Source organism: Lissotriton helveticus, chromosome 9 (assembly GCF_964261635.1).
Source record: "Lissotriton helveticus chromosome 9, aLisHel1.1, whole genome shotgun sequence".
Classification (NCBI taxonomy): domain Eukaryota; kingdom Metazoa; phylum Chordata; class Amphibia; order Caudata; family Salamandridae; genus Lissotriton; species Lissotriton helveticus.
The window spans coordinates 247,632,027-247,651,116 of record NC_136070.1 but is presented as its reverse complement, the minus strand read 5'-3'; the positions used below and the strand labels follow the sequence as shown (position 1 = coordinate 247,651,116).

Here is a 19,090-nt window from a genome sequence, read left to right as displayed (position 1 = left end):
TGTATTTCTGCTCTCCGGTTCGGTATTTTTTTCGAACCCCTTCGACGCGCAATCCTCTACCCTCAACAGTATTGTATTTCGATCGCGGTTTCCCATTCAACGCGCATCTTATAAATTGTGAAAACCTTAGATCCGGAACATCGAGGTGGGCTGTCGGACCTACTGTGCCGACCATGCCAGCAGTCGATGGAACGGACTCCATTCAAGCTATGTTCCGGGTGTCATACTAAGTTTCCACTCACAGACTTGCACGAGGTTTGCAATCTCTGCTTATCCCCGGAACACAATGAGAAAGACTGTGAAGCGTGTCGATCATCCCGATTGAAGAAGACCATTCGTGTTCGTCGGGCTCGACGTCATGAGATGCAATGCGGCAGCGGTTCCGTACCGGACATCTTCGGCAAAGCCGATGAAGAAGACCCAGTCTCCGTGTCCGAAGCCGACACCAACATGGAGGAAGACCTGAACGTCACTTTGGGTCAATGTACAGGGAGTACAGATCCCCATGTGCCCACGCAACCAAAATCTAAGGCTCCGGTATCACCCTCGCCCTCGGGTCGACACAGAGAAAAAGTTTCAGATGCCCCGCCCTCCAGCCCGGCGGTGAAACGTAAAGTCTTCTGGCTCGAGCACGAACCGGCCCCATTCCGGTGCCGAACCAATACCGTCGGCACCGAAACATAAAACAAACATGTGCCAGCCCCTACACCTTTGGCACCAAAGACACCTTTGGCACCGAATGCTTCGGATCCAAAATCCTCCCAAGTTAAAAGCTTCAGACCTGAAAGTGTCCCAAAAATCCTCTGAGCCGAAATCCTCAACACCTAATGCTGCTAGCAATTTGTCTAGCATTAAAAGCTTTTCAACTACATATAGGAGACAAAGCTCTCCTAGTCCGTACAGACAATATGACAGCAATGTACTACATACAACAATGGGGGGGGGGGGCACACTACAGCTCTCAAACCTTGCTCAAAGCATATGGAGATGGGCCATACCTCAAAAGATATATCTCTTTGCAGAACATCTCCCAGGAGTAAACAATCAGATTGCAGATCTGCTCAATCGTCAAAGACAACAGATCCACGAATGGGAACTACATCCCCAAGTGCTCCTCCCATTCTTCCAGATGTGGCTCTACCCAGAAATAGATCAGTTTGACACACACCTCAATGCAAAATGCCCAAACTTCGCATCCAGGTATCCACACCCATTGTCCAAAGGCAATGCGCTATGGATGAATTGATCAGGGAAATTTGTTTGCGCTTTTCCACCACTCCTGCTAATTCAATTAGTGATTCGGAAGCTCAAGCAACATTCCTTCACAATGATTCTAGTTGCTCCTACATGGGCTCGACAACCGTGGTTCATAACCCTGTTGGAACTATCAGTAGTTCCTCATCAAAAGTTACACCTCTCCCCCAAGCTTCTCACTCAGAACCATGGAGAGATAAATCATCCAGATCCCTCAACTCAACATTTCGATCTGGCACCTGAAATCATAGAGTTTGGATACCTTAATCTCCCAACAGACTGCATGGATGTCATTAGAGAGGCTAGAAGCCCCACCAAAAGAGCATACTATGCAGCAAAATTGATATTTTAAAAAAATGTATTCTACTAAAAACCAAATCAATACGCTAGATGCTTCAACTCAAAACATCATTTGCTATCTGTTACACCTACAACGTGCTAACATACCATATACATCTATACGATTACATCTTGCCGCTACATCCGCTTACCTACAAAACAGACAACACTGGTCTTTGTTTCGCGTACCCCCTATCAAAGCCTTAATGGAAGGACTCAAAGGAATCATTTCTCTTAGATTTCCACCTTCTCCCGTGTGGAATCTTAATATAGTCCTTACAAGACTCATGGACCCACCATTTGAACCTTTGCACAAATGCAAAATACAGTTTCTGACTTGGAAAGTAGCCTTCCTTATAGCCATCACATCTCTTAGAAGAGTTGGTGAGCTCCAAGCACTAACCATACAAGAACCATTTTTACAAATTCACCAAAATAAAGTGGTTCTTAGGACTAACCCAACATTTTTACCCAAAGTCCTTTCTGCTTTCCATCTTAACCAGTCTGTTGAGTTACCCGTGTTTTTTCCTCAACCAGACTCCGTAGCCCGTGTTTTTACCTCAACCAGACTCCGTAGCAGAACGTGCTTTTCACACATTAGATGTGAAAAGTGCGATACTTTATTACATTGGAAGAACCAAATCTTTTAAGGAAACTAAACAACTCTTTGTTGCTTTTTCCCCACCACATAAAGGCACAAAATACCACAGAAGTTAGATGTACAGACAAAGTGAACAATATAACCTAGGAACTATAAGGGCAAAAAAAAAAGAACTAAGTTGATTAAATAATGCAATAGATGCTTACCCTTGAATCCAGAGTAGATACCAATTGTGTTGCCCAGTTAGTTAACTGTGGGGTGGGTGGGTGGGGGGGGAGGAGAGACTCAGGGTTGTTTTATTGGACTTGATTGGCATATGGATCACCTGTTAAAATGATTGTATAAAATAGACAAATTGCGTGTGAAAATGTAACGGATTGGACTAATTACGGAAAGGTATATTCGAGTCAGGAGATGGCAACTGTGTAACACTTGCATTGTAATAATTTATACATGTATGCTCATGATTCAGAACAGGTGCTAATTGAATAAGCAAGTTTACTTATAAAACTCAAGTTTGTTTAAAAAAAAAAGCGTACACCAAGGAAGGTCTGTGTTTTAAAAATCGGTCTTCTTGGACTGTTCTAATCTTGTAATTTCCCTTTGTAATCTGAGATGTTTTTGGAAAGTTTACAAATTTAACATTGGCTGATTTAAGCTGTCGCTTTGAGGGAGCATGTTACATACCAAGTCTGTGAAATTAGAAGTTGAATTTTTGAGGAAGGTGTTTAACTTGATGTATTTACTCGGGGTGTGTGAAGTAAATTAAGTGTATGTTTGTGCAGAATACCAGGGGTTTAGCATTTTGAAACTTTAAAACGCTTATCTTCCTCTATGGTTATTTGTGTACTATGAGTCCCCGTTTATGCAGTCAAATGAATATTTTTACTGTGGTTTCGTTTTGGATGCCTTTTCGTGGTATTCTTTTCTTGTGGAATCCACCAGGTTTTCAAGAACTAATGTATACATTTGTGAATAGATCAATATCTGTTTGATGATATGAGAAATGTCTATTTGATATTTGCAGCATGCATGAAAAAGATGAAAAAATAAGAGCACTAGAAGAACGGCTACAAAATGAACTAATTCGTTTCTCAAACAAAATGGAAGATTATAAGGTACAAACATAGTTTATTTGCTTGCATCCTAATAAACCATGCAGTGAGTATTTTGCTGTTGGTGAGGGAGATTTTCGGGACACTGCCCACATGAAAAAGATGCTTTTAAAAAGCTTTCTGTTGTCAAACTGTCTCCAAACTTCGCTCTTCTTTTCAAGTAGCAGCACACCACATGTTGTCTTAATTAGTTGTGATTTGACCTATATCTTTGTTAAGGGCAAAGCATGATTTTTTTAGAACGCTGTGGAATCTTATAGGTAATTCTTTGCTGGACTCTCTCTCTCTCTCTCTATATATATATATATATATATATATATATATATATATATATATATATATATATATATATATATATATATATTCACTGAAAAAACCATAGGTTATAGACCATATATAGTTAGGAATTAGCATTTACAAAACCTTGAAAATTCACTGAAAAAACCATAGGTTATAGACCATATATAGTTAGGAATTAGCATTTAAAAAACCTTTTTTTACTCACACAAAACCATTGAAATTCCATATATAGTTAGTTAGTTGCACTAACTATATATCGCGCACCCGCAATCCACTGCTGATCATGTCACATATTACATCATTCATGACATGGTCAGTGACATCACTGATGACATCACTGATGACATCTCAAATGACAGTGGAAGTATACGTGTCTGGACGAAGGATTTAGTAGGTGCATGACTGAATGTATGAGTGAGTGATTAAATGTGTCTCACTGAGTGCATGGGTTAGTGACTAAACTGTCTTAATTTGTGCATCATTATGTCTGTTGTTCTGTAAACTGCTGCATGTGTTGATCAGTAGCTATATGATTAACTATATGGGTTATTGATTGATTGTCCAAGTATTTGTATGGGACACTGAGTGTGTGTGTGGCTGGCTGGGAGGTGTGTGACTCTGTGCAGATCAATGTGTACTTGTATCAATGATTGTATAAGAGAGTAAGTATGTGTTAGTATATGTTTGAAAATGTAAGGTGCTCTATGTTTAACTGTATAGACAAGAAAATGGAAGTGTGATTGATTCTTTACAGGACTGACTAGGTGTGTGAGTAACTCCATGGATGAGTGGCAGAGTGTGAGTGTCTGTATAGGTGTATGAGTGCATATGATAGTGTTGTAAAGATGAGTGATGGTATGTATGAATGATTGTATGGGTGAATGAGTGAATGTGTGTGTAGACGTAGGAATCAGTGAGTGCATATGTAGTAACTAGTATTGGTGTGTCAATGGTTTCAAAAATTATACTCTGTATTTAACACTGGGTGTAACAGAGGTTATATTAAAATGTGAGGAGATGCATTGTATTGTCACATGAATGATATCATCAGTAATGTGGTCATTGATGTCAAATGAGATGTCATCAGTGATGTCATCAGTGATGTCATTTGAGATGTCATCAGTGATGTCACTGACCATGTCATGAATGATGTAATATGTGACATGATCAGCAGTGGATTGCGGGTGCGCGATATATAGTTAGTGCAACTAACTAACTATATATGGAATTTCAATGGTTTTGTGTGAGTAAAAAAAGGTTTTTTAAATGCTAATTCCTAACTATATATGGTCTATAACCTATGGTTTTTTCAGTGAATTTTCAAGGTTTTGTAAATGCTAATTCCTAACTATATATGGTCTATAACCTATGGTTTTTTCAGTGAATTTCATTGGTTTTTTAAAAGCTAATATCTATATCTGTAAAATATATTCTTTATTACGTGACGTATCACGTAGCCACGTGAGACGCCTCATGACACGTCGCATAACCGTGACGTATCGGCTCTGCAGCGCAAACAAAACCCGTAACGTAAGCGCGCCGGAGCACGCTTACAGATATATATATCTTTTTTAACCTTAATTAGCCAAAATCCACACGTGCACATATCTTGAGGCCTTGCAAAGGCACATCAAACAAACAGTCCCTACAATTTTTCAAAGTTTTCTTGATAATCTATTCCATTATTTTTTTTTTTACTGTTTCTCTTGTTACGCTTACCGGGACGCTACCCGGTACGCGAACCGGACGCTCCAAAAACACAAGATGGCGGACTCCCGTTACGCTGCCGGTTAGCTGCCCGGTTCGCGTACCGGGAAGCGCCTCTACCGCGAAAAATCGCAATTTTTTTTTTTTTTTTTTTGCCCCGCGGGGGACTTTAATATCCCCCTCATCAATCCTAGGGGGTCAAAAGGGGTTTACCTTGCCCCCTTTCCTTCATTTCCCCCTTCGTTTTTCACCACATCTTGTCTCTCGAACCTACCGAGAAACAAGATGGCGGCCGCTCCGGACTGTTTACAATGTTGACAGCTACGCTGCCGGTTAGCTGCCCGGTTCGCGTACCGGGACGCGCCTCTACTGCGAAAATTTTTATTTTTTTATTTTTTCCCCCGCGGGGCACTTTAATATCCCCCTCATCAATCCTAGGGGGTCAGGAGGGGTCTACCTTGCCCCCTTTCCTTCATTCTCCCCTTCGTTTTTCACCACATCTTGTCTCTCGATCCTACCGAGAGACAAGATGGCGGCCGCTCCGGACTGTTTAGAATGTTGACAGACACCGGAGAGCCAATCAGCTTCGCTTCGCGAAGTTCCGTTACGCGTCAGGTACGCGAACCGGGGCGCTGCCCGGAGCGCGCTTACAGATATATATCTTTTTTTGAACGTTAATTTCTCAAAATCCACTGGAGCACATATCTTGAGACCTAGCAAAGGCACATCGGGCTAACAGTCCCTACAATTTTGCCAAGTTTCGTGCAAATCCATTCAGCCGTTCGGGCTAAAAGTGAGGCCAACCGCCCTATGGAAATTAACATGGGAAAAACACGTTTTGGGACCCCCCTTTTTTCTCAGCCCCCCCTTGACAAACCCCCCCCAAATTTTCAGTGGCTGCTCAGAAACAAAATGTTCCATTTTCCTGAAAATTTCAGCCAATTCCGTTCACAAACGCCAAAGTTATTAGACATAGAATTTTCAAAAATCCCATAGAGAAAAAATCCTAACTATATATACCTACTGGCGACCGCCAGTAGGTAATGTGTGTATATATATATATATATATAGATATAGATATAGATATAGATATAGATATATATATATAGAGAGAGAGATATATATATATATATATATAGAGAGAGAGATATATATATATATATATAGAGAGAGAGAGATATATATATATATATATATATATAGATATAGATATAGATGTATATAGGTAGGTAGATAGGTAGATAGATAGATATATCTATATATAATCTCTTACCTATACCCTTAAGTGCCCAACTAGCACAGTTCACTGTCCTGTCATTTTTGCTGGCATCTGTTGGCAGTAGAATACTTCTGCATGCGTGAATCTCCAAAACACCTTTTACAAAATAATTTTTCTTAGTAAAAAAATTAAAGAAAATAAAGAAAACATGACTACAAAAGACAACATTTTCTGTTTTTTTTGTTTTAGAAAATACAGCCAGTGTAGCTGCTCAGTCCTTAAGTGTACTTTACTGAAAAGAGCAATGTTTTCATCGTTTTTAAAATTGAAAAACAAAAGACAAAATGCAGCCTCTAACCAAAGATTTAAATAGAGTGCAAATGTTACACTGCAGAATGATAGAAGCTGCACTTTGCCTGTATGTCCATCAGGCGATTTGTGTTTTGTAAGGAAATAGTCCATGGGGAGAGAGGTGAAATTCGTATGGTTTCAGAGTACTCGTAATTGAGAACTGGAATTGTAGGTATCTAGCTTTTCCTTTTCTGTTATGGGATTCTCTGTGTTATGTATAGGCAGTAAAAGTGTAAGCAGTACTACATATACTAATTATACTTAGTATCTAACTGAAAATAAATCTGAAAGCTGGAACCAAAATGTTGAAATGAAAAAAAAAAAATGGGAAAACGTTCTGCAGTGAGGTTATCAGGAAAGGGAGATATTAGTCTTGGAATCCGAATCAGTGGAGTAGTAGCAAATGTATGAACTGTACTCCAAGTGGCCACCTTACAAATGTCCTTAGTATGGCGCATTTTAATCAAAGCAGAAATGGCTCCCTTTTTCCAGTTAAATGAGCCCTACTCTTGCCAGGCAAATGTCATTTCGCTTTTTGTAGCGTGTTATGAAATTACACTACCTACCTGGTTACATATAGTTTTGTGGAAACAAAAGTTGTGCAGACGGCCCGATAATTGAAAAATAAATACTTTGAGTGTTCTCTAAGGTTTGATGGGCCCTCTAATGGGGAAGGAGGATCAGAAAAGGTGGTTGGACATGACTATGCCTCATCTTTCTATGTCTGCCATCTACACTAAAAGAGCGGGAATACTGATGGTACGTCACACATAGGTCATGCTTGAGAAAACACAGCTACCTCTCAAAAATGGTATCTCTGCCAAATGAACATCAAAAGTCGTTGAGTGAAAACAAAAAAAGAAGTCCAGATTCATCTGAGTTTACAGTTGTAATTAGTCTAAAAATATTTATGTGGTATTCTTCTCAATGGGTTGAAAAAAACTAACTGCTAATTGACTCAGCGGGTAGGATGATGGCCCAGTGCAGCCTGTGGACATCTTAAAGGTGTAGTGCCAGTTTTACATTCTGCTTACAGCCTGTGCTAGAGTCTAAATTTTTTCAGTTTAAAAAATTCTAAAAACAGATATGTTTTCAGTCAAATGTACTTTCACTGATTTTACTTATTGGCTGTATGTTTTAAAACTACAAAAAGAGGCAAATGTTGCCTCTTAAATTCATGTTCTGTATACTACATGATCCCACACCTTTGCATAGCTGTTTTGTTGTTTATGGATTCAAGCTCCTCCGAGTAGCTTGTTAGCTACTGGTAGCTCTCCATATACTTGTAAGTAGCTGTCCTGTGTGCAACCCATCCTACAACATTGAGATGCTTGTCCTTGGTAGTGTTAGTTCAGTTCATGAAGCTTTATTCGGTACAAAAAAATTTGACCATAAAAGCACATATTGACAATACATATACAGAAAACATTAAAAGCGTTTGTAAGAAAGGTGTAAAACAGTACAGACCAATTTGCTAAAAAATCATACTTTTGCGTATACTGATAGAGTTGATTAAGAACGTTGCTGTATAAAAACAAATGTCAACAGATTTCATATTAAAAATAAGACTCATTGCCGCATCCACTGTACGTACCCCATATTTGACAAATAGAGGCTTTAAATATAGAATTCGATAATTCTGATACAGTTTACATAAAAGTAAAACGTGCAGGGTGCTCTGTTTCGATATACCATCACACTGACACGGTCCTGTAGGGTGTTGCTTGATGTTAGGCAATGCCACTAACTCATGCACAATTCCGAACCTGAGTCTGGTTAGAACAAATTTGTGCGAGGGCCTCGTTACCCGCACAAGGTAAGATGGAAACCCTTCGGTGTAAGAATATTTGTTGTAAAAGGAAACTGTTGTCATAGACCGGCTAGAAGAAGTCCTCTTGGTTGCCATGTTCTCCATGAAGATTGCTTTCATTTCTGATTTCGGTATATCCAATGCAGCTTTCGGGTTAGTCAGAACATCAAGTTTAAAGATTAGAGAGTAACAATCTACAACATATCTTATCCACGGGATCTTCCTATACATGTCTAGTGAGAGACAGTCTTCAATTATAGATCTGTTTAGGGTCTTTTCATCCTGGAGCCAGATCGAACGCCATAACATTAGTGGTCTTAAGGCTAAGAGATCACTCAAATAATTAATGTTTAGTTCCCAATGGGTCAATACAGTAGAGGCTGAGGAGGGCAGACATAAGAGTTTTTTTTAAAAGGAGTTCTCCTCGAGCTGCAATTTGTGGGCACTACTATGGCCCCAGATGGCCGCCCCATATAATGCAATACTGGCACATCTTGCTTGGTATATTTGCAGAATATCCCTTGGTCGTCTGTCCCCAATTTTATCCGCAAATTTGAAAATTCCATGGGCACTTTTTGCCATTTTATTACTAACATTATTAAATTCATTAGACCACCTTCTATCATGGGAAAAGGTTATTCCAAGATAACAGAAAGAGTTGACTGATTGCACCTTATTACCATCAATAAAAAAAGCAGTGTGTTTCCTATTTTTAGCCCCACATGTCATGGTATGAGTCTTATCCTTATTGATGAGTAGTTTCCTGTCCCTAATAAACAGTGAGAATCTATCCATCAATTTTTGCAGTCCCAGGGGGGTCCTAGAAAGAAGCACGGCGTCATCAGCATATAATAACACCGGCAATGACACGCCTTTATGACTGGGAGCATCTGCTTGAACACCTTTTAAAATAACATCAATCTCATTGATGAATAAAATAAACAGTAACGGAGCTAAAACACAGCCTTGTCTTATGCCACGTCGTACACTGAATTTGGGGGTACATTCTCCCTTGGTTCCAAAGCGCACACAAGTTTGCAGGGTTTGGTACAGCCTGGCAAGGAAGAAAATAATACCCTCAGGGGCACCCATCCGCAGTAGAGTAGGCCATAAAATTGCGTGATCAACCATATCAAAGGCGCTGCTTAAATCAGCAAAACATAAATATAAAGAGCTACCTTTGGCTTCAACATATTTCCCAATTATGAGGTCAAGTGTTAATAAAGGTATACCTAAATTGAGAGTATTATTTGAGAAACAAATGTATTTATTTCAAGCTCCTCAGCTATTTCGCGACAAATGGCTGAATTTTCACAATGTGTTTAAAGCTGATATTTGAGTGATAAATCATGTGACGTTTAGGAGACTTTTTACAAATGGTATAACCTAGGTGCCAGAGGCATTGCAGCTGTGGTTGTTATATATTACCGATTTAGAGGCATTCCGTATTTAAAAGGCTGTTTTTACATTGCTGCTGGCAACCAAGCTGGACCACTGGTAATAATCTTGCAAATGTTGTCCACTAATGTAATCTTGTCTGATGTGGTCACTATTACAGCTCTTATAATATTAGTATCTCTCAAAGAGCTTAATTGAGTATCTCCTAATACAGAAAAAGTTGGATACCCCTGATATTAGAGACAGTACCCCGAATAGTGAACTGTGATTAAAGCTAAATAGCTTTTTCTTTGTGAACATTTATCTCACTAAATAAATCAGGAAATTATACACTAGGCAATAATAACTTTTTGCCTTTTTATTTATGGCGATAGATAGCAAAGATTATTATGAGATCAGAATTTATAAGAGGTACAGTAGGCATATGAAGATTCAACAATACCATCATATTGGTTGGTACGCGCAGGGCCACCCAGTGGATCAGCCTTCAGGGAAGATGTACTGTAGATACGTTTTGGCATGTCCACCATGGACAGCCTGCATAAAGAATAGCCACCATCTTCTGCAGCATGTAATGGGGATCCTACCGTTCACTCATCAATAAAATACAAATGAAAATCACACTCCGTTTCCACATATCTCGCACCTGGTAAATACAGAACACCACAATTAATAGGGCTGGACAGCCCTTCCACTGGGAAGAACCAGTTGGTGTCTCACTAGGGGGAGAGGTAATAAGGCTTGCACTCCTGAACAGGAAATCAGTCTCACCATATTCCCCTGATTGAGGGGGGTGTAGCTACCCTCGGTCACCATGAGGGTACACTTTAGGTATCTGCAAGTCATCAATACACTTTTCTGTGGATGAACAGGAAGGCGATAGGAACAGTTGGTTTGCAAGACTATCTAGTTCCCTGGAGGAAAAACACAAGCCTAGCCACAAACTGCAGGGCAGTATGGCAACGCTTTTCCATGTACAAAACAAAAGTACATTCTTGAAAGCTTATACACAGCCTTATTGTATCGAAATAATTTGTAACTTATTGACATCAGCGAGTATCTTTGTTGTCCTCTTTATTTTTAGATGCTTAACCTAATATTAGCTTATTGTCTTTTATCACATTGGCCTTCTTGGAAAACTAAAGTTGGTCCCCTTTGATCAAACCTAATACTTTATTTTTTATTTTTACTGATTTCAAACTTAGTATTTTGATGACCTAGTAGAAATATCTATTTGGGTTTAATGAATATGTTTCTTAGACAAACTCTCCCATAAATTTGGAGTTCTACTTAATTTATATTGAGACATGGAGATTGTGTTTTTTTTTTTTTTGTAGGCCTACACAGTATTTTAGTGTAAATGGCTCCCTGCTAAAATGCTATATAAGTGCCCTCCCGTATTGTGAGATGAACAAAAAGGTCTAGTCTAATCACACTTTTAGTTGCGATAATAAAAAGTAGTTTATCTCTGAGCTTGTTTCTTCTGCCTATTCTTAAGATATGACTGAAATAGGCTTTAATACAAGTGGTCATCCTCTCCTCCTAATTAGAGTTTACTGTCTCCTTTTTAGTTTGGCACTCTCATATGCAGAGCATGAAACAAATGTAATCTTAAGCATGTTAATTTTCTCCAGCATTGCATCTTTCATAGATTCATGTACTTGAATCATTCTCCATGGTTTAGCTGGGAGACCTATGGATAAATCAACAGTAATGCCAAATTTGCTTAGAAATGCATTAAAATAAACTGCTTTATAAACAGCCCAAATTTCAACTTGTGAGTTGAGGGCACACGTATCTCCACTTCCTCAGAGGCCACCATACCTCTGATTTTCAATCCCAATTTGTGTGGAAGTGAATCCCTGTTTAAATTTCTGCTCGTAAACTTATTTTCTCACATCTTTCAGCTTCTGCTTAACTTCTACAGTATATTTTGACCTAGAACAATTCCTCTTGCAAACCTGCTGTTCTTGAATGATAATTTACTTTAATTTTCTTTTTACCTGTCAGAATGGCCAAATCCAAGAGTATTTCTATTAGACATCGTGCTTTTTGTGGCAAGAAGACAATTTATCTTATGTTATTATGAGCTTGTAGAGCGCTTTATCACCCAGGGGTATCTAAGCGCTATCAGTGGGACACCAGACCACCCAATCACAGGGGCCCCCAAGCCTCCAAGAAAAGCACGGTCTTCAGATTCTTCCTAAAAGGTAGGAGATTGGTTTCTTTGCTATGTTCAGCTGGGAGAAGGTTCCATGCCAGGGGGACAGTGCTAGAAAAGGCTCTGCCACCCTTGGATGCAAGGTTGAACCGAGGACATATCAGGTTACACGCCTCAGCAGTCCGAAGGGTCCTACTTGGCGTGTAATTAATGAGCCTGCCCTTGATATAGCTGGGGGCTGAGCCATAGAAGGCCTTGTGTGCAATACAAAGGCTCTTGAATTTTGCTCTTTGAGCGATTGGCAGCCAATGTAGGTCCTTTAGTAGGTGCGTGGTCCGGGTTCGCCTAGGTTTATTGAAAATGAGCCTGGCCGCATCATTCATCACCACCTGAAGTCTGGCCAGAAGGTTTTTGGGAAGGCCGTAGAAAAAGGAGTTGCCGTAGTTCAGCCGTGCCAGGATCAGGGCAGAGACCGCGAGCATGAGGGTGGAAAAAGACAGTAGTGAAGATAGTTTCAGCAGCTGACGCAGCAGACTAACACAGATGCCCACCACCGCCGATACCTGCTGTGTCATGGATAGCAGGGCATCAATTCTGATGCCTAAGCTTTTTACTGCTACTGCTGGTTCTGGAAAGGGCCCCAGTTCGGCCGGCCAGAAAAGATCGCTCCACGGGTTGGCAGCTGTAGTGACTGCCAGAACTTCTGTGTTATCCGGGTTTATTTTTAAAGAGTTGTCCGACATCCAGTTGATCGTAAACGTGAGAATGTCTTGCATTCTCAAGTGGGCTGTAGATGAGTGGTCAATCTGGATCAGAATTTGCGTATTGTCGGCATAGTTATAAACCCTGCAGTCCATCCTGTTCAATGCTGCAATCAGAGGCTGTAGATATAAGTTAAAAAGCAGGGGTGAAAGGGCTGAACCCTGGGGCACACCACAAGTCAACTTGGCTGGATTTGACACTAGGTCTGCTAGTTGGACTTGTTGCGAGCGATCTTTGAGAAAGGAAGTCAGCCAGGCCAGGACCGTGCCCCGTATCCCTTGATCCCTAATCCACGATAAAAGTCGGCAATGATTAACGGTATCAAACGCCGCGGATAAGTCCAAAAGGACCAGGGCACAAGTTTTTTTTTGTCAGCCTTGAGTCTCAGGTCATCCAGCACGGAAAGCATCACCAATTCCGTGCTGTGATGGGCTCTGAAACCCGCCTGATTGGGCTCAAGAAGGTGATTGCCTTCGAGGAAGTGGGTGAGAGTGCAACACATGTTGCTCCAGGATTTTGGCGAGAAAAGGTAGCTGGGAGATTGGCCTAAAATTCTTTAAGTTTTTTGGATTGGCACCTGATTTCTTTAGAAGGGGAACCACCCGTGCTTCTTTGAAATTGGAGGAAACAAGTCCCATCTCCAAAGAGGGGTTCAGCAGGGCAAGGACTTTGTCCTCCATCCCAGACCATCCCAGTTTAAAAATCTTAGGCGGGCAGGGGTCCGCTGAAGAACCTGACTTCACCCGGTTCATTATAAGGAATAGAGACTCCTTGGTGAGGGCAGGCAATCCCGTCAGGCAGTTCGTTATTGGCCTCGGAAAGATAGAGGGAGGCTTGATAGAGCAGGGAAGAATAGGGGTCTGTCTAATTTCTACCATCAAATCCTTTATTTTATTCATAAAGAAGTTTTGAAAGTCTTGACAGTCCTTTAAATTAAAAGTCGGATTTGGCCCCTTAACTGTCCGTAGATCGTTTAAGACTTTAAATACTACTTTCTGCGGATTGGCAGCCTCCTGGATTGCAGCTTCATAGAATTCGGCCTTCCTCAAACGGATAGCTTTTTTATATAATGCGAACTGCACAGTATAGGCCTCCCGCGCACTGGGCATGCGAGACTTTCGCCAAGCTCTCTCACATTGGCGGAGGACTTGTTTTTGTTCCCTAAGAGCTTTATTGAACCATAATGCTCCTTTGCCCTTGTCTCTCAATCTAATTTTATGGGCCGGAGCAACTACCTCGATAGCCTCCTTAAGTGTAGACACCAGGGCAGCACTTTCAGTTTCCAAATCTTCCACCAGAAGCGGGAGATAGTCAGATTGTGATAGAATAGCTGTCAAGTCAGAAGCTTTGACCTGATTCCAATTGCGCAGCAGTTTCCAATCTGGTTTAACTTCCCGCTGTCCTGTGAGGAGTGGAAATTGGACCTCAATCAAATAATGGTCAGACCAGGAGCATGGGGAGATCACAAGGGGGGCCAAAAATGGGCAAGATGACCAAATCAGATCCAACTCTCATGTGTAGGCTCCCCCACCAGCTGAGTAAGTCCCAGAGAAGCTAGAACCTCTTCAAGTTGTTTAGCCTGACCTTCGGGGTTATTTCCCAATGGAAATTGAAGTAACCAAGCACCACCAATCCTTCATAGCGGGTACGGAGGTCGTGAACCACTTTCAAGAAAGGTTCCATGAACCTAATTGTTGTGCTAGGTGGACGGTATACTAAAAGGAATACCACACAATCTGTAGGGGAACCGAACTTCACACCCAGTACGTCTGCACCTTCAATGCACTCTGAACAGAGTGTTTCCGTTTTCAGAGTGTCTTTGAAGAGAAAAGCAACACCCTCCACCCCCCCCCCCCCCTCATGTTATCTGAACGGATGGCATAAATAGCAGTAAAATTAGGGGGCAGGGCTGCCACCAGATCTGGTGTTGATGAATCATTGAGCCAGGATTCAGTGACACAAAGGAGATCCAAGTTATCCTCCTGCAAAAGGGAGAAAACCTCCAGACAGTGCCTCTGTAGGGAGCGGGTATTAAGTAATGAAAACCTGCACCCCTGCCTGCTCACATGCTTTGGTAGAATAGCTGGTGACTGGGCCCTGATTACCAACTTAGAGCTTGCATCAGGTCTCAGAAGCCCCTCCCGCTTGAGTTTCAGTAATACTCTATCGGGTAACGGACAGGCCGCCGATTCACAACACATCAGGGTCTGCCTAGGATATACCAAGAGAGGACCAGGGGTCCTGGCCCCTGGGCCCTGGCCCCTGGGCCCGACCTGGCGCAGACGGGCTCGCCTTTGGCGCACCCGCTGCGCGCGTCTGCTGCGCGACATTGCCGCCATTCCCTAAAGTAGCAATCACCCGGGAAGGCCCGCCTGCTCCGTACCCGGAAGTGAGTCACTCCGAGGGGAGCCCAACTATAGGTCAATGAGCCCTCCACTCAAGCGGCACCAGCCGTGGTGGAACGGGGCTGATGACCGGCGATTGACAAGAGTGCAGAGTGAGTAAAAACACACACACAATACACTTTAAAAAACGATACATTAAAAGGAGTGTAACTCTCCTCACATTTAAACCGTATCAGCGGCTGTGCAAATAGTAATAAGGTACAGTACTGGTCAACATAAAATGGATTTTAAAATGGATTTTAACAACAAGCTGTGCAAATAGCAAACAGGGCGCTCCGTACTAGAGCAGCTAGCGCCTCACCAGAGAAGCGCGTCTATGCTGATGATCTAGCAGTGATTCCATGTGCTATCTGCCATACACATCAGAACAAAGATTGCAAAATTTTCTGCACTTTCTTCACAAAAACATGTGAACAATTGTGAGTATCGACTGCTCCAATGCCTCCATGTGAGGTGTCTCCGTACTCTCCTCTGCTCCCCCATACCCGAGACAGATACCCTTGAAACAGAGGAAGGTGGACAGCTGAATGGACAAGATCTGAAGCCTCCAGAAAGTCTTACAAGCAGCCTCTTGTGAAGAAAGAGTTCCAAAGCCTCTTAAACGAAGGCACTGTGTACAGTCTTCAACGACAAGCACCTATGACACCATGGCATAGTCACCATCGACTGCTCAACCTCTTTTCCCCTTCCAACTCAGAAGCCATTATCGAGTGCAGTCAATGGGTTTCATAGCTGGTGCTTAACCATTGATGGGTCCTCCGTTGACAACTAGCCTATCTACTCTGCTGTTGATGACTCCAACATCTAGACCAATGACCACACCAACTGTAATGACTAGCACATTACTTATAGTCTTGTACATGACAGCACCTGGTCAGTATGCCAAGCCAGCTGTAAAATCATCTACTGCACCTTTGACGCCCCTGAAGCAGCGAGTAAGATTTCACCTTGTCCAGTAGAGAAACTTTTTGACGCTGAAGTGGAAGTTGCAGGATTCATTCGGGGGAGCTACTAGCTCTATTAAACTCCATGTCAGATAAAAAAAACAATACGGGGAGAGATCACCTCAGGAACAGCAACCTTGAAAATATTTTGAGGACAATGATGACTCTAGTGGCAATATGGACATCCCAACTATGACCTTTCATATGACGACTATTATGAAGAGCCATAATTTGCAGCCAGCCTTTTATGAGGCTGCTGACAAATGTAATCAGTGAGTTGCATCAGATGATGCATGACACCACAACCTCTTTCTGAGTGACCAAGCCCATGTGCCACACCTATGCCACAATCCGTACCAGCACCTCAAGTAGACACAGTTCCTATGCCTTCACCTTGTTGTATCAACCTCCACCGGATACTTGCACACCGGATGATGATCAAAGCTACGAGAAAACACTCCGGATCAGTCTGATGTGTGAGATGATTACGCCTGCAGATTCCCTGCCAAATGACACTGGTGGTTTCCACTGGCTGATGGATAGAGCCTCCAATAGATTTCAGTTGTAAATTACAGAGACTGACTGATGTTTGCATAATTTCAGAAGTCCTCCAAGCAAGTTCATTAAATGTGATTCCCTTTATAGACTTTATTTGGCAGTAATGATTGAAGATACTGCCGTGGTGCCCTATCATAGTGATTTGTCTGATCGCAAAACAAAACTTAGAGCAGATGATAATACTCCTGCATGCCTGATAGGTTAACCTTTGCAGACTCATTAGGGATGTAGATACACCGCACTGCTCATGGAATACTACCTTGCAAAGCACAGAGCTTCCAAACCACTGCTGCTGCTAGTGTCCATACATCAACACCCTTGACATTGTGGAGTGAAGGGCAGAAATTACCTTGGACATGTTTGTTTGGAAGCTGGTCCATTATGAACATATAGTCAGTTATTTAAAAAAAAAAAAAGTCCAACTACCCCACCCCGGAAGACTTCCCTAAACATCTGTGGTCCTTGCAAGATGAGATTCTCTCCATTTTGACTAAGGGCGAGTTGGAGCATGTCCCAAAATCCTAGTGAAATAGAAAAAATCTGGAGGATTTTTTTTTTTACTCGGAAATGTTTGGAGAATGGTGTTTCATTTTGGACCTTCGGCAAGAGGGCAAATACGTCTGTGGATCTGCAGGATGCATATTAATATATTCTGATATACCACAAATACCCATTTAAGAATCTATGTGCCGCTGTCAGTTCTAAGTGCTACCATCAGTCTCAAAGTGGCACCAAGGATTTTTTTTCAAAGTTGTACGGTCACTGTAGCGGCGTTAATCTGGTGAAGATGGCACCAAATCTTCTCTTACTTGGACGACTGGCTAATAAAAGGCAAGTCTTTACAGGTTACTAAGTCCGCTACAAAAGCCTTTCTGAATCTATTTCAAGCTGTTGGCCTCACGCCCAACATAACCAACTCTCAAATGACACCATCCCAATGCATTCAGTTCTTAGGAGATATTTTAGAAATAGCTGTAGGGTAAGCTCTCCCTTCAAAGGAAAGGATTCTGAAGTTACATTCTTGGTGTTTTGGATTCAAAGTCTGAAGACCAGTATTGTTTACACTTTAAAATCCCTTCCCGAGATGATGTTGTCCGGCATCCCGTTGATTGCTCACTATAGGCTAAAGCATGAAGGATTGGAGTCCCAGTGGCTTCTGGTTTCAGGATCTTTTGAGGATCAAATTCTAATCATGGCCAGATTCAAGGCAGTGCTGCAAGTTACCTTCCAACATGATGGTGGACGTATCCTTCCAGTCAGAGCCGACTCATTTTATCAACAAACTTCTACTTCTTTGGATGGGCGGGGAGCTCGCCTACCAACTCTGGAAGCCAGCCAAAGGTCATTGGTTGGAGACAGAGAGACAAAACTTCACATAAATGTTCTTCAGCTCAAAGCTGTCCGACGACGATTTTAATCTTTCTGTCCAATGTTGGGCAACTAGTCAGTGCTGATCAGAACAGATAATACACTGCTATGTTTTACATACTAACACTAACAGGGCGAGCCCCCAGATTTTAAGGAAGAGCCTCTACATCTTTGAAATTCAGCCATCATTCATTACTTTCTCCACCAGAAAAATATTTGGCAGAAGGCAACAATCATGAGTGGATAAATTCAGCAGGACAGAAGACTTATCTCCCAAATGGGAGCTGAGCCAACATCTGGTAATAAGGATCTTTCGTCAGTTGAGGCAGCCAACATTGGATTTGTTTGATACACCTCAGAATAAGATATGCTGTTATTTCTCAAGTGAAGTTGATAGGAGAGGCGCTTTTAATGTCATTTGTAAACCGTGCAAAATGATTCTCGTGGCACGGAATGCTCTTGCCAGTATTTGCTCACCAATCTTCTCCATCCACAGGAAGCTTCTAGCATTCACCTTGGCAGCCATCAGGATCTTCTCTGCAAGGAGGATGGCCATATTATTAATCACAGTCCCATCGCTCAAATTAACAGTATGAATCCTATATACATGGACTTCTCCAATATAGATATCCTTTCAGACTGCTGTGACATTCTACATCAAGCCAGAGCCCCCGAAGTTGTAAACGCTTACCAAGTGGGAGAAGTTCCTCATTTGATGCCGAACCAAAGGTTTGCACCCTCTAATTTCAGAGTTCGTCAAGTATTCCCTAACATGTTGCCGTTGGCAGAATGTGGAGG

At 41.7% G+C, this 19,090-nt stretch overlaps 1 protein-coding gene across 16 annotated transcripts in view; it reads left to right on the top strand.

The window, feature by feature from the left end:
• Window positions 1–19,090, top strand: part of KTN1 (kinectin 1) — a 447,380-nt gene that overhangs the window by 202,563 nt on the left and 225,727 nt on the right. For all 16 annotated transcript variants that reach the window (XM_078659859.1, XM_078659855.1, XM_078659854.1 and 13 more), the window contains exon 17: window positions 3,222–3,312. In XM_078659859.1, coding sequence (XP_078515985.1) covers window positions 3,222–3,312 — 91 coding nt within the window. The remainder of the gene's footprint in view (window positions 1–3,221; window positions 3,313–19,090) is intronic.